The 25239-nt window shown below is 40.0% G+C and overlaps 1 protein-coding gene across 1 annotated transcript in view; it reads right to left on the reverse strand.

Annotated features, from left to right (window-relative positions):
• LOC132407260 (probable voltage-dependent N-type calcium channel subunit alpha-1B) overlaps positions 1 to 25239 on the reverse strand; it is a 547279-nt gene that overhangs the window by 264340 nt on the left and 257700 nt on the right. The window contains exons 6-7 of the mRNA XM_059993521.1: positions 5492 to 5607; positions 487 to 543 (exon numbers count right to left, since the gene is read on the reverse strand). Coding sequence (XP_059849504.1) covers positions 487 to 543; positions 5492 to 5607 — 173 coding nt within the window. The remainder of the gene's footprint in view (positions 1 to 486; positions 544 to 5491; positions 5608 to 25239) is intronic.

The following is a 25239-nucleotide window of genomic DNA, read 5'->3' on the forward strand; positions in this document are numbered from 1 at the left end:
ACTCAGGAACACTATCTCATTATTCTTTTTTACACTATTTATTTTGTAATTTGTTGTAATTTTATATACTTGCACTTTAGTGCTGCCACAAAACAACAAATTTCACATCAGTGCTAACAAATTTGACTTTGATTAACCAACTGACCTTTGGGACGTTGGGAGGAAACTCGCTTAGCAACCGGGAGATCAGACAAGCCCCAGACCTCGAGGTCAGGATGGAACCAGCAGCTCTGGGGCTACGAGGCTCTGACTCCACTCGCTGGGCCGTAGTACCGCACCAAGGAGCCAAACGTGGAGTCACGCTACAGTGAGAGCACGGGCAAAGTTCCAAGTATCTGGCTGCATGTGGCTCCTGCTGCCAGGGAAGGCTGGCATGGTCAGTGGCAAAGGTGGCAGCAGGAGGTAACATGCAAGAGTGTAAAATCTAACAGGTCCAATTTTTGAAGAACTGGTCGTTTTTTTGTCCAATTAACAATGTGCACATACCATCCAAAGCAGACTTCTCTTCGGCATTTTTGTCCTCTTCTGCCAACATGACCTCTTCTAAAAGAAACAGGAAAAGGAGGGCAAGTTATTTTCAATTTTAACATCCTTTCAAACAACGTAAAACTATCCAAACAACAAATTTATGGCTTCTATGAAAAATATTCCCTTTGAACTATCCACTGCACACTCCCTGCAGCTTGATACCATCATGTTTTCCCTCCTTTCAGTCCCCATGAGGGTCCTTGACCTGAAACATTAACGTTGATTCTCCCTCCAAGGATCCTCACTCATGATCTGTCTTTATTTGATCAGTTCCACTCATCAAACAGACATTTTTCATCTGCACTTATCAGCATCTGACATTTTAATATTTACATTTCTAGCTGAGCTACATTTTGTCTAACTGCATGTCAAAACATCTCTCGATGCAAATTACCTGCTGAAGAGAAAATCTTTCTAAATCTCTTATACTTAATGCAAAATCCATACACTGGATCAACAGCTTCATAAGATTAAATTCCATTTACAGCAATTATATCTTTATTTTATTTAAAGTTACAGCACAGTAACAGGCTGCTCCAGCCCAGTGAGCCCACACCACTCAATTACACCCATGTGACGAGTTAACCTACTACTCCGAACAGACAGCAGTGAAACTGTCGGGTCACTGGCGCTGTAACAGCCTTGCGCTAATCGTGACATGCCTTTGCATTACCTTCTATCGTACAAGTCAGGAACTCAGAAAGCTCCAGTACCATGAGATACTGGGTGTTAGGATGCAAATCTACAATTCAACAGGGCATGAAACATCAAAGCTTTTATTACAGAGCTTTATATGCCCCTATGCAATTAGAAACATCTCTAAAATTGCCCTCAAGTACAATCATACCTAAATAAAAGCATTTAAGCTAAAAGAAATAACATGGTTCCCTGCAATTGGGCACCTAAATATTCCACTGGGTCAGAAGTGAGAACATTTTCTTTTCAAACCCCAATTTTATTTCAGCTGTGATAGAAGTAGTTGATGCATTACAAATGCATGGAGAGATTGTACTCCAGCATGAAAATCAGTAAAACCGCATTCAGATTCGAAACGTTGCCTTAAAAATTGCAGTTTACTTGTCCTTTAGTTTTTAATATTTTGAAAATAATCTGTCAACTTCATCAAGAGATTTAACAAATGAATTATGATGGGTTATGTGATTTAATTTTGGAGAAAATGTGCAGTATTTCCCTTTGATCAATATTTCCCTTTGTCCAATATTTCCATTTTATTTTATATAATGTAAATGATTTCCCTAAAACTTTCTGATTTCTTTCACCAGACATAAAATGCAAGTGATTGTCCACAGGCTGTTGCATTTGTCACATGAAATATATATTTTAACTGCAGCAACATGGAACAGGTTTTGTTAAATCCAACTGGAAAATGTATACAGTTTCTGTCTGAAATGTAACATGAGTTTTGATACCCAGCATGTGCAGCGAGACGGAAGAACTGAAATTGCATGGATCAGCATTTCAAATTGCACAGAAAACAGAAATGGTATAAAAACAAAATTCTATGTAAAACCAGGAACTGAGTTAGAAAAATCAGTGGAGGGAGTGCAAACGTCCAAAAATAACATTTACACATTGGAAAGGAACATTCACTCATTCCATAATGCTGTCATTTTTAAAAAAATATCCAATAGAAGTTCAATTCTTGTAGCTCCTTATTCCAGTGTAAGACATCAAGGACTCACTACAATGAATTTAACAAAGTTGTTGATGTTATCTGATAGAATGCAGCATAATGCTTTGGAAAAGCTCAACGGGAGTAAAACTAAGCTGGGAAATTTAACCATGGACTTCCTTCATGCCAAGCCCATGACAACAGTTTTGACCATTTCACAAGATTTGTGACTAACTGAGCTTCCTTAAAGATTCCAGACAAAATTAAACAGAGCAATACTAGGGAAAATGTATCATATTTCCTGGAAATTCCTCTTAAGTTAAGTCAGATCTGAAAACAAAAATCTCCAGTGGACTTTTCATTATTACTTACAGGTATCAATAACATTGTTGCTTGTGTGGAAAGCTGAGGGTTTTCTTTTAATCTTTCCTGTCTTTTTGCTTTGGTCTAGATTCACTCTTTGCTACTGGACAAACTTTTGATTACTAATAAATAATGAATAGCTCCAAGCAACACACACAAAATGCTGGAGGAATTCAGCAGGCCAGGCAGCACCTGTGGAAAAGAGTAAGCAGTCGACATTTCGGGCCAAAACCCTTCAACAGGATTGGAAAGGAAGGGGTAAGCGGTCAGACCAAGAAGGAGGGGAGGAAGAAGTACAAGGTGGCAGGTGACTGGTGAACCCAGGAGAGGGGGAGGGGTGAAGTAAAGAGCTGGGAAGTCGAATGGTGGAAGAGATAAAGAGCTGGAGAAGGGGGAATCTGATAGGCGAAGACAGACGACCATGGAAAAAAGGGAAGGGGGAGGAGCACCAGAGGGAGATGATGAGCAGATAAGGAGATACGGTGTGAGAAGAAGTCATGGCCCAAAATGTCAAATGTTTCTTCATTTTCATAGATGCTGCCTGTGCTGCTGAGTTCCTCCAGCATTTTTGTGTGTTATTTTGGATTTTCAGTATCTGCAGATTGTCTCATGTTTGTCAAAGGCCCTGATTCATTTCTGCATATTCCAATGTACTGTATTATTTTGGGCTTCAACTTTTTTTGTTATTTTGTTTTTGGATTTCTTGAATACCATCAAGTTTTAGCGAATGTTGGTATTTTCCGTTATTAATAATTGTAACCACTCCATCCTTTTCATTAACCTCTACTATCTCTAGCAGGATCCTACCACTAAACTCCTCTCCCTCCACCCTAATCTCCATAGTTTCCTCTCTACATGTCACCCTTGTCCAATTGTTCAATTCTTCCCCCCCCCCCCACCACAATCTCCTCTTGTCACTTTCCCCTGCCTGCCAAGTGCAACACCTCCCCCTCACCACCATTCAGGCTCCGAACAGTCCCTTCAGGTAAGGCGACACTTTACCCGCGAGACTGTTGGGATCATCTGGTGTATGCAGAGTTCCTAGTGTGGCCTCCTCTACGTCAGTAAGACTCAACACAGTTGTGGGAACCGCTCTGTCAAGCAGCTTCGCTCTGCCTTCCACAAAAGGCAGGTTCTCCCAGAGGCTATCAGTTTCAATTTAAATTCCCATTCCGATTCTGGCATGTCTGTCCATGTCTCCCCTCCCGGCACGACGAGGTCAAACTCAGGTTAGAGGAACATCTCACATCTCATCTGTTCCTGATGGCAGGAACATTGATTTCTCTAACTTCTGGTAATCTCTACCTCCTTCCACATTCTCCCTTTTTTCCTATTCCTCATTTTGGTTACCCTCTCACCCCTTCTCTTCTCCTCACCTGTCAATGACCTCCCTCTTCCCTTTCCTTTCCTCCTTCCCTTTCTTCCATCATCCATTATTCTCTCCTGTTAGATCTTTCTTCATCAGCCCTTTACCACTTCCAGCTGTCCCTCCCAGCTTCTTACTTCATTCCCCCCCCCTCACCTGGTCTTGTCCGTCACCTGCCAGTGACCCCCTCCCCTGACCTTTGTAGCCTGGTTTCTGCCCCGTTCCTCTCTGGTCCTGATGATGGATTGCAGCCCAAAATGTCAACTGTTTGCTCCCCTCCAAGGATACAGATCAACTTGCTGAATTCTTCCAGCATGTTATGTGTGATCTCCAGCATCTGCAGAACCTCTTGTGTCATTGTATCTACTTGCAGTTTTGATATTAAATTTGGCAAAACTGATGATGAATAACTGATGCAGATTCAAACTTATCCTTTGCCATCTCTGTTTTCATTAAATGAGGTTTACTTTGCCAAGTGCTCCAGTAACATCTCAGGCTAACCAATTTCTTTATGTTGTCCTTTGCTTCCTTAGGTTTGTATACATTCAGCATATCATCAGAAGCACTGATAAACTTCAATACTTGCACAGTGGAGAGTATCCTAATGGGGTGCATTATGGCCTGGCATGCAAGCAAAATGCCCAGAATCAGAGAAAAGGCTACAGAGTGTGATGGGTGCAGCCCAGTCCATCACAGACTAAGCCCTTCCCACCACTAAACACACTTACATGGAATTCTGCCAGAAGAAAGCATCATCCATCATCAAGGACGCCCACTACTCAGGGCACACCCTCTTCATGCTACTATGATCAGGCAGGAAGTATAGAAGCCTTGGGACACTATCAGGTTCAGGAACAGTTGATACCCTACAACTATCAAGCTCCTAAATCTGGGTGGAGAACTTCATCATGACTACCCTGAACTGATTCTTGAACTTACAGACTCACTTCCAAGGACTCTTTGCAATCCGTGTTCTCAGTATTATTTTCATTTGTACAGTTTGTCTTCTTTTGCACATTAGTTGTTTGTCAGTCTTTGTCTGTCTATATATAGTTTTTCATAAAATTCTATCGTATTACTTTTTCCCCGTAAATGCCTGCAAGAAAATGAACCTTAGTATATGTTAACTTTAATAATAAGTTTACTTTGAACTTTGATTAAGAAATGTGATCATTCAACAGTCGATACATAAAAACCGTATTTCAAAAGCTGTATTCTTAAAAGATTATAAACTAATCGTGCACAAGGAGCTTCATTGATGCAAAAATATCCTCCAGAATTTTCAAGTTGGTCTTTGATTATATTTAGTTAGCTATGATCTGTAAAAACCAAGAAATGCAAGTGTGCTTCCTTCTGTAACCAAAAGCAAACTGGGAAAAACGTGGGATCAGTTGAATTATTGACTTCCCTTGCTTTCTTCCCATCTCTTCTTCACTTCCCCTAATAAGTTATATTACATAAACCTGGAAACCAGCAACTCTATTTCCGCAAGTGATCAGCACAAAGAAACCAGAAGCAATTTGCCACTAAGGCTCCTACAGACAACACAAGTCTGAGGATCTGAACTTGTGCACAGATTCAAACATTATCCATGTTCTCACCAGCTATATGGATCCAACGCAGGTACCTGTTGAATTCTTGTTCGACCTGCTGCTGTCTTCTCAGTTTGAGAAAAGCCCGTCTGTTCTCCACCCTTTCTCTTTCCTTTGCAAACTCACTGCAAAATAAAAGTAAAATTGTTTCTGTTTTGTTTGTTTTGTGCTAAAAGAAAGTTAATTCGTTTCTTAAATTAATTAGTATGTTACAAAACAAAGGCAGAGAGATGGCCGACACTTCAGGGTTTTGCTCACTAGTTGATCCCAAAAGGATGTGAACAAAAAAAAAGGAGCTGATCTTAATGTTGGGTTTCAGATTTAAAATAAAAGTTTTAAAATAAAATTAAAAATGCTGACAACACTCAACAGCCAGGGACCATCTTCAGAAACAGAAGCAGAGTCAGTATTTTAAGTTGTAGCCCTCTCATCTAGGAAAGAGAGAAAAAGTGTTTTAAGTTGGAGATGAAGATCCTAAGGAGCTGAGGACAGCTGTAACCAACCTTACTTGGCAAACCAGTGCTTAAGAGTCAAAAATCTCAGTGAGGACAAGGAATGCTTGTGTGTTGAATAACACAGTAGCAGGAACTGCTGTTTTTATTAAGATTAGACATGACTTGGCAAATGCAGACAGGGAACAGCTGTCTGCAGGTAAACGGAAGTGGCAGTCTTCTAAAAGTGAAATACTGAGAGTTCAGGGCCGACGTGTTGCTGTAAAGGTGACAAGTGAATGTGGCAAGAGATAGGAAGAATTTGATGGGAAAATAACGGAACAGTATGGTTGGTGCACATCGCTGAAGATCCTGAAGGGCCATGAACTATCACTGGCTGATAAGATTAAGGAAAATCCCAAGTCATTTTATAAGGAACAAGATGGTAATCAGGGAAAGAGTGGGTTTCATTATGGACCAAAGGAGAAATCTATGTCTGGCACCAGAGCAAGTGGTAGAGACTGACTGAATACCTTTCAGTTGTACTCACTGAGAAAGGCAATTGTATTCCCATTGTGATAGTGAGATTTAGAGCACATTAAAATTAAAAAGGAGGTATAAGGTGTCTTAGTGAGTAAAAGGAGGGAATATTCCAGAATGCTAAGAGAGGAATTTGCTGGTACTCTGAACAAGATAAATGAGATAGCAGTTGACTGGAAGAGAACAAATTCAGTCATTTATTTAAGTAGGGCAGCAAAGATAATCTGGGTTACTACAATCCAATTAGTCAAACATCAGTGACAGGGATATTATTGGAAAAAAATTCTTAGCAACAGCATTAGTCCACCCTTAATTGGTCATGGATAGTCAGCAAGGGTTTTGTTGGTGAGAGATGCTGTCTGACGATCTTAATTGACTTTTTTTTTGAAGAGGTTACTACATAAATTGATGAGGCAGTTGCCTGATGTGGTTTACATGGACTTTATTAAGACCTTCAATAAATTCCCAAATGCAAGGAAGGCCAGAAGATTACAGCCCATGAGATGCAAAATGGATTGACACTTGACTTGATTATTGAAGAAGATGATGGTATACCAGTGATCATTGTTGGGACTCTGACTGTTTTCTGTATACATTACTGATATGGACTTGAATATGCAAGGTATGACTAGTCAGTCTGTAAAAGAACCAACATTGGTGGTACTGTTGATATTGAGGAGGATAGTCTGAGGTTATAGAACACTGATGAACAGCAGGCAAATTGAGCAGGGCAATGACAGCTGGAATATAATCCTGATAAATGTGAGCTGATGTACTTGGTGAGGGGTCTGGGTTCTAATGAGTGTTAGACATATACCCCGAATGGTAAGACCTTGGGAATATTTAGGAACAGAGGGACCTGATTGGAGAAGGAAAGCCTAGAGACAGTTGTCCATTCTCAATGCAACCACCAACTGAAGTACGATCACACTAGACCGTCACATCTTCTCATGTCTCAGATTCCTTGTGTTCACTTACTGCGCTTTCAGACAGACTAAAGGAGATGCCAGACATCCCAGTTTATTAAGTTCCAAACTGCCACCAGTAATCTCAAATGATCAGTTTGGTTTCAGCAAAACTATGAATAAAGGAAGTGGTTGTTGGTGGAAGATCAGCTGGTTGACTGGTTGAGAGTAAGTGTGAAGGTGTGATGGCTTTTTCTGCTTCAGTCTGATTTGATGTAATAAATGCTTTCTCCAAATGAACTAATGTTACTTTGTGTTAATGCTATATGTGTCAGGAGAAAACAGACTAGGACTGAAGAATGACAATAATATTTTTGTGGGAGCTGGGTAATTCAAGCAATTGATAAACTAGTTTTGGAAAGCTGAGAAAACTCAAAAACTGAAGTTGCAAGAAATCTGAAGTATAAAACAAAAAGATGCTCAATATGCTGGGTAGGTAAGGTAACAGAAATACTTTGACTTGAAACGTTAACTCCATTCCCAAGACCACATTTACTGCCTGGGCTGCTGAATACCTCCAATATTCTCTATCTTTAAGAGCCAAGGGATACTAAGACTACAGGAAGTGGTTCTGACGACTCTGGGCATCTTTCTTCTCCTTTCCAACTTCTCTTTTCTCATCTTCCTTTTTCTTCTAGTTACTTGTGAGTATCTTTGAATTTGCTCATTTCTGGAGAAATTAGGTTTAGTTTATCCTCTTCCAATTCCATAGAACTTATGTCATCGTCCTCCTTCTTTTCCTTTTTCTTCTTTCTAGGATGTGCAGCTTGATCTTGGGAAGGTGCATTGAGTTCATTGGAGAATTCCCTCATTAATCTTTCTGTTGCTCCCTTTCCAATTCGATCTCTCCCCTTGATCTCCTCATCCACATCATCTGATGAATCTTCTGTACTTATAACTCCATTGACTCCTTTCTTTTTGGCCTTCCATTCATCCAGCCGGGCTTTGGTCTTTGCATCTAGTTTTACAAGCAGCTTTTTGCTTCCCACTTGAAGTTCATGCAATGACCTTAATGCACGCAAAGTAGATTCTGGTTCTTTGTACTCACAAAAACTGAATTCTTGTAACTTTCCTGAAGCTCCTTGAACTCTGTCTCACCTTAAAACCAAGCCACATTCTACAAGTAACTGCCTGACTATCATATCGGAACTTTTCTCAGATGTGTTGCCTATAAAAACTGTTGTAGTCAGTCCACTGCTTTCGTCACTTTCACAATTCTTCTGAGCAGCATGGTCCTTCCTTGGTCCAATGTGCTTTCCAACCAGAGGCACAAAAGGTGACCCAAAACACCTATTTGCCCTTTTAGTTGACAGTTCATGGTGTACAGCATGGCAGTTGTAGCATGTCCTGTACCTTTCTCAAGTTGCTTTCAATTGACTCAGTTACAGAGATTGTGGCATGCAAATAGTGGATGATCTCCAATCAATCTGTAGTTGTCTCAGCCAATCACACCCCACAATGTTGTTCCTCCTGTTTTTACCACCTACAAGCTCAATGTGTTTTTTTGATTGTTGTATTTCACTGTCATGAACATCATTTCCACAGGAGTTATCCTTTCTCTAGTATAAGCCCTTAGTTGGCTATCAGTAGGCTTTAGTTCAGTATCAATGAAATGCCATTCAATCTCATTTTGTGGAGTGATTGAAACAGCTGGGACAATGGCCAATTTCATTTTAATTAACTTTCCATTCATTTCTGGTGTAAGCCATATTGTGTGTCTCTTGTTAGTTTTCACACTGCAAATCTCAAGACTATCTAGTCCTGTGTCACTCTCATCATTATCAGATTTTTCATCACCAGCATGCAGATTAGTGCTCTTTTTGAAACTGAAACCTGACTTTTCATCTTTTTCTCTTCCCTGTGCAGTTCATTTATTTTTGTCTGCCCGACATGCTCTTTGTATGTGTCCTACTTGGTTTCATTTTCTGCAAGTTTCGACTTTAACCCTGCATTGGTCTGATATATGTAACAACGGTAAAACAAATTGTTCAACCATGCAGGTTCCTTTTTAGACATTGCAATTTTATTCATGCTCACTTTCATTCTTAGTTGCAACTCAATTGCATCTCTCTCTGTGGTTTCCATTGATACAGCTACTTCAACTGTCCTTTTAAATATAAGTTTGCTTCAATTAGGAGTTGTTTTAAATGCTTTCCTGTAAGATTCCAGAAACTAAATGATCTCTCAGAGCATCATTAAGCCCATTACCAAACTGATATTGATCAGAAAATGTCTTCAATTATACGCTGAAGTTGACTCCCCTTCCATTTGATTCAGCTGATGAAACCTAAAGCTTTCTGCAATCAACAATGGTTTTTATTCTAAATCTTCCTGCATTACTCTCACAAAAGCAGGAAAACTCATTTTGGTTGGTTTGAATGGAGCAGTTGAACTTCAAAGCAAACTCTGTGCCTTTATTCCCAATGCACTCAGGAAAATTGGTACTTGCATCTCATTGGCTTTTTCACTTTTTTTAAAATATGCTCAAATTTCTCCATTTTTAATATCCAGGTATTTGTCATATCAAGCATGTCAATCTTTCCAATGTAGCCAGTCATGTCTGCTCTTTTTATTTAATATTATTATCATCTGGTACTCATTGTTTATGAACCTTGGACTTGCCCATCTTCTGTCTTTTTTAAAACTCGGCTCTGTCTTCCCTTCCAAGAACATGTGCGGTGATTGTTTAACTCAAAAGTCTTATTGCTGCACTTCAACAGGTAGGAAGTTGTCTCAGAGTCATTTAAAACTTAGTCATCGTCACTGCTGTTTTGTAACTCCAAAACATAAAACTAATTAAAAACAAAAACACAGAGCTGGGAATAGTAGTCGAACTTCATTTTTACTTTAGTGAAGCGCAAGTGGTGTGATGGCATAAAAGACGTTAACAATTCACTAGTTTTTATATATAACTCATAACAAACTATTTAAATTAACAAGAATGCTTCAAAACACAATATTTTTACAATATTACTCAAATATCACTGAAATATTAAATACACAATAACGTCCAAGCACCATGTTAAGGTTACACTGTTGAAACTAACCTCACGACTGCTCTGCAGCAGTAAGTTAACTTTTCCGCATGTGGGGGCTCAAGGTAGCTATGGCAAAGTAAGGAGATTAAGGTTCACCAGCTGAGCACACAAAACTAGCCCACTGCTGAGGGAGTGCAGCACTCTCAAGTGCCATGTTAAACTGAAGTTCCTCTCAAGTGAAAGCATTAGATATACCATAAGGACGATTAAAGGAACTATCCTTTGTTAACCTAATCAACCATTATGCTTCATTAACATCACTGAAACAAGTGGTCTGATTCAGGTCAAATGCACCTTTCCTATTTGTTACTACTAACCAGTTGCCATATTTCCTACAGTTTTGAAAGTTCAGAAATGCTTGATTGGTTTTAAAGTACCCTGGGATGCTCTGAAGTTGTAGCTGGATGTTTTTTAACTTAACAAAATTTAAACAACTTTTCTAAACTCCACTCATTATTTCTCACCCTTAATTGAAACTTTTGTTCACTCTCTTCAATTTATTTTCCCTGATATTTGCATTGTGTAAAATAATCTGGTTGGTCCTACTTCAGACCAAAGAACCATCGACCTTACAACAAGGTGTCCGAGATGGTTCGAATGGATATAAATGAGCAAAAGCAGAACAGAACCTTATGAAGTGCAAATCTCCAGATTCTAGCATCTGCAGTCTTTGGTGTCCACGCAAAAGTGTTTCTTCTTGAGTCTCAAATAAGTTCAATCAAAGATTCATGAGCTTTACTTGTTGAGTTGTCATTTTAACCTCTACAATTAACTTAAGGCAACCTATGCAGATTAAAAGCTTGCTATTGTTTCGGGTCGAGACCCTTCGTCAGGACTGAAGAGGGCTCTCAAACTGAAACGCTGACTGCTTCTTTCAAAAGATGCTGCCCGACCTGCTGAGTTCATCCAGCTTTTTTTGTACGTCTTGATTTGACCACAGCATCTGCAGCGTACTTTGTGTTTAAAAGCTTGATATTATTGAGCAAGGTCAATCTTCTGCAATTGTAATTGCAGGTCAGAATTAATTTTCTGCCCTTAAATATTCCCCCAGATAGAAAATACCTGTGTACTGCTTGTTGATGTTTGCAACAGTTTGAAGAAGTTCTACAAGCTAAACTTGGTTTATACAGACATTTCAAAAGTTTTTAAACATTAATATTAAAATGTACTAAGGACCTAACCAGTGAAATAAATAATAGTGATAAATGTTTTAATGTTTTATTTTCAATGATTAAAAAAATCAAACATTTTTAACTGTTGAAATAGTTACGTATTACGAATACTTGACTAATTCTAAACCCATTTTCAACTGTGAAAATAAAGTTAATTACATTTCAAGAAATCAATATACAGTGGATTATGGTTAACTGGGACACATCAGAGTGTGCTGCCCCAATTAGCCAAAGTTTTAAAGAAATAGTTAAAAAGGCATTAAAAAAAGGACAAACTACCACTTAACAAACAAATTGTGCATTTAAATGAAATGCAGAACATATTAGAACATTTACTCAGCAGGTCGGGCAGCATCTGTTGAAATGAGCAGTCAATGTTTCGGGCTGAGACGGATCTTGGCCGGAAACATTGACTGCTCATTTCAATGGATGCTGCCCGACCCGCTGAGTTCATCCAGCTTGTTTGTACGTCTTGATTTGACCACAGCATCTGCAGTATACTTTGTGTTTACATCAGAACATTATCGCTACTACTGTAGTATTATAAAACTGTGTATTAGTTCCTAATAGCTGTCGATGGAGGAGTTCAGCATACACTGTCTGTTATGTTTTGTTACTTCAAAATATTGAAATAATTGAAAGGAAGGCAAGGGAGTCTGAAATGCTGGTTTAACCTCGTATTTGTTTTAGGCAAGACACACAAATATCATATGATAGCATGATGATCTAAACAATTAGTACAGTTTTAAATAATTAAGTGAACAAGAATGCTTAATCAATTTATATATAAGATTACTTAAATATTATTGAAATACTAAATACACAAAACTCCTCCTCCCTGCTTATCTATAAACTTCAACGCAATGGAGAATGCATCACAACTATATACACAGTATACTCTATGATACAGCTACTATGTACAGACATCCACAGCATAGTAAATTTAAATTGTCCCATTCAGGCTTTAAGATTTAAATTGCTGAGGAGGCTTTCTTACTCTTGTGGGATAATGTCTTTCCTGACAAAGATGGGGTAGGCGCATCATACTGCTTGGCAGGTGATACTTGTGGCTGTGAACAATCTCAGTTTCTGGGACCTCCCCCGTGGTGGTTGTAGGAGTTGATTCTGGGACTGCAGGAAGTGGTTCTGACAGCACTGGGCACCTTTCTTCTCCTTCCTTTTTCTTCTTCTAGTTTGTGCATCTTGATCTTGGGAAGAGCCATTTAGTTCACTGGAGTATTCTCTTATTAATCCTTCCATTGCTTCCTTTACAATCTGACCTCTCCTCTTGGTTTTCTCATCCACAACATCATCTGACGAACATACTACTTGTCCACGGTGCTTCTCCCTATAGATGCTGCCTGGCCTGCTGTGTTCCACCAGCATTTTGTGTGTGTTGCTTGTATTTCCAGCATCTGCAGATTTCCTCGTGTTTGCATCATCCGATGAATCCTCTGTTTTTGTTTCTTTATCGATTCTCTTCTTTTTGGCTTTTTGGCAGTTGGGCTTTGGTCTTTGCAATTACAAGCTGTGTTTTTGTCTTGTCTTGCATTTGAAGTTCATGCAACAACCTTAATGCACACAGAGTCGAGCTTTGTTCTTTATACTCACAGAAACTAACGCTTGCAACTTTCCTGAAGCTTGTTGAACTCTCTCCCAGCTTAAAACCAAGCTGCATTTCACAAGTAACTGCCTGATTAACATAACAGAAGCTCTCTTAGATATGTTGCCTACAAAAACTGTTTTAGTCAGACCACTGCTTCTGTCACTTTTAGATTCTTCTGAGCAACATGGTCCTTCCTTGGTTCAATATGCCTTCCAACCAGAGGCACAGGGGTTTGCATCAACACTAGTTTGTCTTCTATTTGGCAACAGCTCATGGTGTTCATCATGGAGACAGTTGTGGCATCTTCTAGTACCTTTCTTAAAGTCACTTTCAGCTGGCTTCATTGCAGGGGACGTGACTTGCAAATTGTGGATGGTTCTCCAATCAAGTTGTAGTCGGCTCAGCCAATCACACTCACACAATGCTGTTCCTTCTGTTTTAACCACATAAAAGCTTAATCTGGTTTGTTAGTTGCTGTTATTCCAGCAGGAGTTATCCCTTCTCCAGTATAAGATCTCGGTCGGATATCTGCAGGCTTCAGTTTGGTATCTTTGAAATGCCATTCAAACTCATTTTGTGCAATGACCAAAACAGCTGAACTGGTGTCCAGTTCCATTTTAATTCATTTGTCATTTACTTCTGGTGTAAAGAATATATTGCTTGTTTATTGTTAGTTTTCACATAGTAAATTTCAAGGTCACACAATCCTGTGTCACTCTCATCAGCATCAGAGTTTTCATCAACAGTGTTCCGATTAGTGCTCTTTTTGAAACCGCATCTTGACTTTTTATCTTTTCTCTTCTCTGTGCAGTCCATTTATTTTTATCTGCCCAACATGCTCTTTGAATGTGCCCTACTTTGTTGCATGTTCTCCAAGTTCCACCTTTAAAACTGCATTTGTTTGGTGTTTATGAGACCCTGCCACAATGGTAACACAATTTACTCGGCCAGGCTGGTTTCTGTTCAGACATTGCAATTCCATTCACACTCACCTTCATTCCTGACTGCGACTCAACTGTCTCTCTGAAGGTGGTTTCCATTGAAACAGCAAATTCCACTATACTTCTGAAAGTAAGTTTTGCTTCAGTTAGGATCTGTTTATGAATGCTTTCTTTGAAGGTTCCAAAAATTACATGATATCTTACTGTATCATTAAGCCCATTACTGAACTGGTAACGCTCAGACAACCCCGTCGATTCAGCCAGATATGCTGAAATGGACTCCCCTTCCTTTTGATACAGCTTATGAAACCTAAAGTGTACGGCAATCAACAATGGCTTCAGTTCTAAGTGTTCCTGCATTACTTTTACAAAAGCACCAAACATCATTTTTATTTTTGGAGCAGCTAAACTTCGAAGCCAATGCTTTTATCAAAATAGGCCGAGAACAAGAAATCTGTAGATACTTGAAATCACAAAATGCTACAAATGCTGGAGGAGCTCAGCAGGTCAGGCAGCATCTATGGAAAAGAGTCAATAGTCGATGCTTCAGGCTGAGACACTTCATCAGGGCTGATGGGTCTCAGCTCAAAATATCGACTATTGACTGTTTTCCATAGACGCTGCCTGACCTGCTGGGTTCCTCCAGCATTTTGTGTGTATGGCAAAACAGGGACTCATTTTTCATTGGTTATTTCACTTGCTTCAAAATATTGTTTCAATAGTTCAGTATGCATGAGTCAATTACCCGCTGTGAAATCAGACATCAATCTTTCCGATGTAGCCAGCCATTTCTGATTTTTTCTAATGATTATTACTCACTCTCTATGAAGCCTGGAATTCTTCCTTGCACTTTATGAACCCATGAGCTTCTTCCATTTTCTGACTTTTTTTAAACTTGATCGTCTCCTCTCTTCCGAAGAAGATGTGTTGTGCTGCTGTTTTTTAACTCAACTGTCTGCATGTGCTGGGCTATGTATTTTACTCAATGCTCCTCGCTGTGTTTATTTAAATTTGAATGTGCTGCTGCACTTTAACAGCTCGGTGGCCATCTTGGGTTCATTTTAAAAATACCTCGTCACCGATGTCATGCTTTCTAACTTCAAAATATTAAACTAATTCTAACGAAGACATGGGAGGCCTAAATGCTGGTTTAGCTTTGTCTTTGTAAGGGAGGCACACACGTATCATGTGGTAACATGATGACATATGCAATTAACATATTTTACATATAAACTGTAATTAATTAGTCAATGTCATCATCATGTAATTAATTATTTAAATGACCAAGAATGCTTAATCAACCCATATACTGGTATATACAAGATGACTCAAATATTATTTAAGTATTAAATACATGGCACTATTGCATTCTTTTGATTGACAATAAATGAACAAATCAGCACAGACTTGTGCACTGCAGATTACGGACCACCTTCATACAATGCCATTGACGATTGCATCCTCCAATTCTTTATTTTCATTGTACCATTCAAGATGAATGCTGATATCTTCAGATTCTCCATAGCTCCCTAACTTGCTGAAGCAGTGAAATCTTTTCATTTTCACCCCCAGCCATTTCTTGCATCTCCAAGCCTGAGAGCTTGAAACTGCAGTGAGCAAAACGGTTCTGAATCATCTTACTATTTATTTCTTGCCAATGATCAGTGACAGAAATACACACAACTAATGCTATTTAAAAACTATTTGTTCTAAGCACTGTGTAGTGTGTAACGGCCACCCAAGTGCACACGCCAGTTAGAAACTGTTCGGCAACAATCTCCTACCCCAATTAAGTGGCTTAGTGCCCCAAATAAATGAAGGGAATCCCGATTATATACTTGGTTAGCTTTTCGTTCTTTAAGAGTTGGTCCAAGTAAGCAGCTGCCCTGATTAACCGGTGGCCCAATTAACCAGAATCCACTGTATTCTCATTGCAAAGAAAGTGAGCAAATTGCAACTGAGTTTGAGCAAAAACCTGAAAAATAAAGTCTCTTCAGGCAAAAAAAAATTAGATCTTCAAGTGCTGCCCAGTGCAGATTCTCAATTACATGTGAACCAGTAGCTTTACTTCGGAATCAACAGTTGGAGTACCTTTTTAAAGCAGCTTTAAATGCATTCAAGTTGCATTCAAGCAAACACTTTGCTGAGCAGTTCACAATTTTTTTAAATACTCAAAAATTGTAATAATAGTTCAGTATATTGTGAAATTACTTTGTGAAGCACTTGATAAATGTGATTGACTGATGCCATCTTTAATACCACAATATGAAGGTGTGTGCATTTGAAAGTCTGTTTTAAGACTATTAAATGGACACTTGACCTTCACAATCTATCTCGTAATGATCCTACAGCATATTGTCTACTTGCGCTGCGCTTTCTCTACAGCTGTTATGCTTTATTCTTCTTGTTTTGCCTCAGTGCCCTGAGTAATAATCCCCTCTGCATGAACAGTACGCAAGACGAGCTTTTCACTCTATTTTGGCGCATGTGACAATGATGAACCAACTCCAATTCAAGAGCATGGCATGGCTTGGGAACTTTGGAAGGGCAAATTTCACTGATCACTGTAGAGAATCCACAGGTACTAACAGGTAAGAGGCAATATGGGCTAATATACAAAAGAAAACTTCCCAATGGTCGAGGAAAAACTGAAGTCCCGGAAGCTGTGGCGAGTGCCTTTTTAAAGCAGCTTTAACTGCACTTTACTTAAAAAATATCCATCGCCAATGTCATACTTTCTAACTTCAAAATCTTAAACTAATTCTAACGAAGACATGGGCATCCCTAAATGTCGGTTTAACTTCGTCTTTGCTTTAAGCGAGGTGTGCATGTCTCACGTGGTAGCTGTGGGTCCCACAGTTCCGGTGGAATCTGCAGAGAAACTATTTCTGTCAGGCACACTGATGTCTTGCACAATAACTGGGCCACCCACAATGGAAATGTTATTAGGGAAAGGATGGAGAATGTGGAACAAATTCCACTCACAGAAAGCCCTAACTGCTGTCTAAAATGCACCAGTTATCTAAACTGTGAATACACTTGAATGCTTCTTGAATACACTTAAGTGCATATTAGATGCATTTAAAATTATTAGGAGCACAAAACACGTAAAACCATTTAACTAATTCAAATACAGGTCATCCACCTCAAACCCAGCAATCAGTAATTTGGTTCCACTGCTGGTTTGGGACATAATTTTCACCAGCCTAATTTCAAATTTCCCGCATCGCTGTGCCAACCCATTGCCACTGTTTTGGTGGCCCATTAGCAGAATCAGCTGTTGGCACATTCTTTAAAAGAAGCTGGTGTTATTCTGTAATTATTTTCATAACCTCATCTAGCCCCAGTCCATGTCCTTCATTGAATAAAGGAAGTGCTTCTCGTGGTGTAAAGCACAAACACCATACGTTATCTATACAAGATAAGGTGAAAGTTCTGAGAAAATTCCACAGTGGTGTGTCTGTGAAAAGCACATGCAACTTGTATAACATTATTTTGTCCACGGCTTATGATATAACAAAACAAAAAGAAAAGTTGCTCCAGTTTTTTTTGCTGACAACGAGTTCTATATTCTAAATGTTGCGATTGAATCCGGATCTGCCACTTCTGCTGACAGCTCCACCATCCTCTAACAAAAGAAAGTTCCCTTCAGGTTCCCTGTAAGTATTTCACCTATGACCTCTAGTTCTAGTCTCACCTATCCTCTGGGGATAAAGCCTGCTTGTATTTACCTTATCTATACCACTCATAAATTGTATACTTCTGTAATACTCATATCCTTCATTCTGCTAAACTCCAGTGATGAAACCCTAACCAATTCATCTTTTCCCCTTCAACTCAGGTCCTTAAATCCCAACAACATCCTTGTAAATTTCCTTTGCACTCTTTTAAGCTTATTGATACCTTTCCTCTAGGTAGGGCGACCAGGACTGTACACAATACTCCAATTTCAGCCTCACCAATGTCTTCAACATAACACAACAGCCTTTGTAGCAGGACGGCCAGTGTGCCAAAAGCTATCTTTATGACCCTATTTCAGAATCACGACGCTACTTTCAGGAATTATGGATCAGTACTTCTGGGTCCCTTTGTTCTACTGCACACTTCAGAGCTCTGCCATTCACTTTGACGCCAATACAAAAGTGATCACGGCCAATGTATGTTGGACATTCTTGTTCAATACTATCTTCAGTCTAACTCTGTTAGGAAGCACGGTTCTTATCACTGTATGAATTGCAGTGACTGTTCTATTTTTTAAGTAAATTATTAACTAATAAAGCCACCATCTCTAAACCTTGCGTAGTGTGCCTTAGTGGTGAATTACCGGCATTAATGCTTAAGTTGTCCCACAGTGTGGAGCTTAAATGCAGACTAAAAAACTACAAGGGCAACTGTCAGAAAACAGCTGAAAGTCTTGGCCTGTAATATCAACTGTACTTCTTTCCACAGATGATGTCTGGTCTGCTGCGCTCCTCCACCATTTTGTATGTGTTGCTTGGATTTCCAGCATCTGCAGATTTTCTCTGGCTTGTGATTGCAAAAGACAAATCTTAATTGTAATTTTGATGAGGAATCTCATTGACAGGGGTGTGAAAACTACATGTACTGTTGCTTTTTACAGTGCATAAATCAACAAGTTCTTTCACTTAAACGACACCTTTTTATGCAGCAGAGGAACCAAGGAGCTTTAAAGTCCCAACGTGGACATCCTTGCATATCTGCTATGTGTCCACCTGTTCTGATTCTCTACATTCTCCTCAGAACTCAACTCAGCTTTGTCTCTTCAACTATAAGTTGGAGACGTTTTGCTCGGCATCATTTACTGGGACTGTGAACATTGGGACTTCAGCTCTTATTTATCACCGCTTTAGTCACTAGTCAAAGGCTAGTCATAAAAATGACCCGTTGATTCCTATTCTCTTTGTTCTTCCCATTAACTTACCCATTCACTTAGCCTCTCCGTATTCCCATTTGACTCTCTCCATCTGCTAGTTACCATGTTTCTGATGGAGGGAAAAGATTCACCACCATGCACTATTTGAATACCTCTTTACATCTTCCTTTAGTTTTAATACAATGTCATATTTTCTAATCATTCCACTCTTTCTGGTCCTGCTCGGTTCCCATTTCAATGTCAGGAAGAACTACCAAGGTTCTCCAGTTGAGTTAGTGAGTCCAGCCAGTTGTTTATAACGGATCAGAATAGTACTTGCATACGACCATTCCATATGTGAGACCGTTAAAGAGTTTCATCTGCAATGAAGATTGAAAATGCTGGAATAGTGACCCATAGAGCTATGGGTCAATGTGATCTCTCTGCAGGGTGAATATCTCCAGCAATTCCTGTTTTTATTTCAGATCTCCAAAAGCTTTTTTGCTTTTTGAAGGCTTACTTCCTTCAGTGATCTTGTGATCATGGATCTCTCCACTTCCATACAACAACAAAAATGTACATTTATCTCACTTCTGCACATTTTTCTCTTCAAAATCTCACTAACCCTGAGACTGCCCATTTGCACTGGCCTGCATTGTCTCTGATCCTCCTCCTCGCTCTTTCAACTTCAAGTTTAGAGTCTTCAAATTTTGTGCCTCAAAATTGAGCTGTGTATTCCCAAAATCAAGGTGATCAATCCATATCACAAAATGCACTGGTCCTAATACAGAGCTTCTGGCTGAAGGAGTAGGTGTGAGGTGACCACTAACAATTCCCCCAGTGTCAGATGAACAATAATTTACTTTCTGCATTTTGCCTACTTATTGGATTTCTATTGACTGTGTCACAACACACCAATGGATGATGAATCACATTTGGCACAGAAGTATTGTCATCTAAGTATGAAGCATGTTTGAAAGTCAATAGGTATTGTTGCTATCTGGGCTGCATTTGTCAAGCAGGTCAAGCCTGCCAAGTCTGTATGAATTCCCGTGGACCAAGATATTTCTTCAGAAATCCTACAACTCTTATCAAAGTCCCGTAGCCAATTGCATTTATTTGTGACACAGTACAGTTACTATGCTGCTTCACAGCTCTGCTACCTTGGGCTCAATCGGCTGCCCGCGCAGAGTTTGCACATCCCCTCCCCGAGTGCATGGGTTTCCTCCGGCTGTTCTGCTTTAATCCCACATCCCCAAGACATGAGGGCTGGTGGGTGAGGTGGCCACTGTGACTGCTCCTTATGTGTAGGTGTGTGGTGGAGCCTCAGACAGCTGATGGGAACGGGGGTGGGGGGGAATAAAATGCTATTAGTGCGATTGATTAACAGGTTGTCCATCAGGGACAGTTAGACTTGTGCAGCTCTGTTGAGTGTTCAAAGGCGGCAGCTGAGTCCAGGTTGTGAGCGACACGGACGTCCACAACAGGGACGTGAGCAAACAGACAGAGGAATTCAGCAGCTTCAGCAACACCAGTAGGAAGGAAGGAATTGACATTTTAAGTCGAGAACCTACATTGAGACTTGGCAGCTGGCCCCTTGAGCCTGACATCCTGGTCTTGGCTCAGCTACCATTCCACCTCCCCCACCCCCCGACTCTTCATCAGTAATGGACTCAGTGGTGGGGTGAATGGGGATGAGTGCTGTGTTAGATGGGTGGGTGATAACTCAGTAGGCCAAAGGATCCATTTCTGAGCTGTTAGACTCACACAGTCAAAGAACAATAAACCTCATCCTGTTACCTAGACTGTTGGAGAACAAGACTGAAACCTGTCTCTTCACTCATATATTGTCTGACTTAGAATTAACTAACTGGCAAAGTGCCAAACTATACCATTAAATGAACTCTGAGCTGGAGCTAGACTGAAAACTCATGACGATTGCTTCCATCTGTCGAAACAAAACGGTTTAGAGACTTCGTCAAATTACAGGGCTGATTGGTTGAAGGTAGAAGGATGAGGTGATCAAAATGAATAAGAAGCTATTTTGAACAGCTTTCTGATCAAAATTTTCAACAAAATTTGAAATCAGGTCCTTGACAAGATGCCACATGGGGGGAGCTAATCAAAAAGTCCAAGGAGCTGTGGCAAGCTGGATCAAATATCCCTTCAAAAGCAGGAGGCAAAATGGAATGACATGAGAAAGAGGGTGCAGAGGAATATTGATTTATTTATTTAGAGATACAGCATGGATGAGGCCTTTCCAGCCACTTGAGCCACACTGCCAGGCAACATGGAATTTAACCCTAAGCTAATCATGTGACAGCTTACAATCACCAAGTAACCTACTGACTGTCAGGTCTTTGCACCGTGGCAGGCAACTGGAGGACACAGAGGAAACCAGCACATTCCAATGGGAGAATGTATAGACTCCTTACAGAAGATGTTGGATTTGAAGTCCAAACTCCGATGGCCCAGGCTGTAATAGTGTCACACTAACTGGTATGCTACTGCGGAAAAGATATTGCAGGATTGGTCTAAGAGTCAAGATAGTATCAATGGGCCGAACAGCCCCTCCCTGACTGCTTCTTTTCCCACAGCTGTTGCCTGCCCTGTGCAGTTTTTCCAAAATCTGCTGTTTTTATTTTAGATTTCCCATTTTAAATTTAAATTTTTCATGGATGGTCTCCTTTGTTGTGTGAAGGAATATAAAAATAAGAGTATTGGTGTGACTGGAAGGCAATTATCATCAGGCTTGTAAGGGTTCAGGGCTCAGTGCTCAGACCTTTGACCCTCGTAAGATCTCTGCCAGTGATGGCCAGTGATGGTACAGGAAGTGAACATACGATTGACTGTGAGGGGAAAGCTTCAGACTGCAGGGAAATTTATCAATAACTTGATCAGTTAGGCAGAAAACTGGCAAGTGGAATATAATTCAGAAAACCATGCAGTATGGCATTTGGGGAGGCACAACAAGTCATCACTAAACAGATCCCACAACTCTCTGGATAGTGCCATTTCATGCTCTATTTGTCTAAGGGGCTTACCTGCAGAAACTGGTCACTCAAACAAATAAATGGCATTTAACAAATGACATTTATTAAAATTGGTATTTCAAAAGGAAAAGGCAAAAGGGAGTGGAGTGGAGGAACAGCAAGACCTTGGGGGGTTTATTTTGAGCAAACTTGTTTTAATCAAAAGATACTAGAAGGAAGGTTTTTGGCACTTGCCACTACAAAAGGACTGAATTTCCACTTATCATGCTGAGATGCAGTCGAAGAATGAAACAAGAGTTCAAAGTTGGTGCAGTAGTGACATCCTGCAGATGTAGAATGACAGATTGAAAGAAAAGTACCTCTTCTAAATTATAAGCCCTTTACTAAAGAATTCCTTGGAACCAGCCAAGGCCTTACAACTTCCTTGTCATACTAAGGTCACTCCAAATTTATGAGTCAATCCCAGGCTATAACATATGAAACCTGAAACCTATTCAATAAAGTGCCACATCAGAGTTGCTGTAAAGCTATACTTTGTATTCAACTTTGATACATGAGTTGTGACCTGATTTTATCATATGTTTACATAATTTGCCAATCCATCAGCCTTTACTTGTCTCTTACCCTCCACAGGACACAGAGCTATCTCTGGCCCTTGATAAATCATTCATCGGTTCAAAATTATGCACTGTTGGAGTCATATAGTCAGAGAAAAGTACAACAAAAACAGGCCCGTTGGCCTATCTAGACTGTGCCAATCCATTTAAACTGCCTACTCCCATCAATCTGCACTGAGACCACAGCCCTCCATACCCCTACAATTCACATACCTATCTAAACTTCTCTTAACATTGAAATCAAGCTTGCATGCACCACCATATTAGCCGCTCATTCCACACTCTCACAACCCTCTCAGTGAAGAAGTTTCCCCTCATATTCCCCTTAAACTTTTCACCCTTAACCCATGACCTCTTGTTGTTGTCCAACACAGCCACAGTGGGAAAAAGCCTGCTTGCATTTACCCCATCTCATAATTTTAAATACTGCTACCAAATCTCCTCTCAATCTTCTACGTTCCAAGGAATAAAGTTTTAAGCAATTCAACCTTTCCTCATAACTCAGTTTCTCCAGACATGGCAGCATCCTTGTACATTTTTCATGTATGCTTTCAGCCTTATTTACAGCTTTCCTGTAGGTAGGTTACCAAACCTGCAGACAATACTCCAACTTTAACATAATATTCCAGCTCCTGTACTCAGTACTTTGATTTATGAAGGCCAATGTGCCAAAACCTTTCTTTATAATCCTATCTACACATGACAGCACTTTCAATGAATTATGGACCTGTATTCCTTGATCCACTTGTTCTACTACACTCCTCAGTGCCCTACCGTTCACTGTGTAAGACCTACCCTGGTTGATCCCACCAAAGTGCAACACCTTGCACTTGTCTGTAATAAATTCCATCTGCCCATTTTTCAGACCATTTTTCCAGCTGGTCCAGATCCAACTGCAAACCATAATAGCCTTCCCAATCTTGGGGTCATCTGCAAATTTGCTGATCCAATTAACTACATTATCATCCAGATCATTGATATTGATGTCAAACACAACGGACCCAGCAGCAATCCCTGCAGTACTTCACTAGTCACAGGCCTCCAGTCAGTGAGACAGCCATCTACTACCACTCTCTGGTTTCTCCCACAAAGCCAACATCTAATCATTTTAAAACTTCATTTTGAATACCGAGTGACTGAACCTTTTTGACAAACCTCCCATGTGAGACTTTGGAAAATGCCTTGCTAAAGTCCGTGTAGACAATATCCACTGACTTGCCTTCATCAACTTTCCTGGTAACTTTCTTGAAAAACTCCATAAAACTGTTTAGATATGACCTAACACACACAATGCCATGTTGATTATACTTATCCAATTCATGTCCATCCAAATACTAACATATCCTGTCCCTCAGAATACCTTCCAGTAATTTTCCAACTACTGATGTCAGGCTCACCAGCCTAATTTCCTGGTTTATTTTTAGAGCTTTTCTTGACAACGGAACAACATTTGCTATCCTCCAACCTTCTGGAACCTCACCTGTCACCAAGGATAATTTAAATATCTCTGTTTCTGCTATGGCTCTGGCAATTATCGCACTTCTCTCAGGTAGGGTCTGAAAGACACCTTGTCAGGCCCTGGGGATTTATCCACCATAATTTGCTTCAGGACAGCAAACACCTCCTCCTCTATAATCTGTATAAGTTGTGCTGCTTTGCCTCACTTCGATAGACTTTGTGTCCATCGCCTGAGTAAATACAAATGCAAAAGATTTATTTAAGATCTCCCCCACCTCTTTTAGCTCCACACATAGATTACCATTCTGATCATCCAGAAGAGCAATTTTGTCCATTGCAGTCCTTTTGCTCTTAACATATTTGTAGAGACCCTTAGGATTCTCTTTCATGTTGTCCGCTAGGGCAACCTCATGCCTTCATTTAGTCCTCCTGATAGCTTTCGTAAGTGTTCTCTTGCATTTCTTATACTCCATAAGCACTCCATTTGTTCCTACTTGCTTATACCTGTTATGCACCTCTTTTTTTTCTTAACCAGGGCCTCAATATCTCTTGAAAAGTAAGGTTCCCTACACTTGTTATTTTTACCTTTTATTCTGACATACCCATTCAAGCTTTGTACTCTCAAAATTCACTTAAGAAGGCCTCTGTCAGCACCTCCAGTTGAACCGTCTTTTTGTGTGTTTCCCCCTAGCCATCAGTCTATGATTTTGTATTGCCATGTGCTTGTTTATTTTCATGCCGCACGTGCTCCTGACACGTTCCTAATCTACTCCGGCCCCTGTATTACTGAGTACTCTGTCTCTCACCTGTCTCTCATTATTACCTGTTCTGCTGTCACCTGTGTCTCATTGCTCCACCTATCATCTGCCTCTCTGTTTATTGCTCAGTGCATTTCAATCCTGTGTTTTCATCTGGGTTCTGCCAGATTGTGCCAGTGAGTTTTCCTGAACCTTTCCAGTATTCATACCTGTACTCTGTCCGTCTGAATAGCGACTCGACCTGTTTCCCGATTCTGGTTTTTGGATTTCTCTGGATGTTTTGATCTCTGCCTGAACTTTGACGCTGACCTTGTTTGCACCTCGGGATTTGTTACTCGATTAATATCACTGTGTGCACAGTACTG

This window comes from Hypanus sabinus, chromosome 18 (assembly GCF_030144855.1).
Source record: "Hypanus sabinus isolate sHypSab1 chromosome 18, sHypSab1.hap1, whole genome shotgun sequence".
Classification (NCBI taxonomy): Eukaryota; Metazoa; Chordata; class Chondrichthyes; order Myliobatiformes; family Dasyatidae; genus Hypanus; species Hypanus sabinus.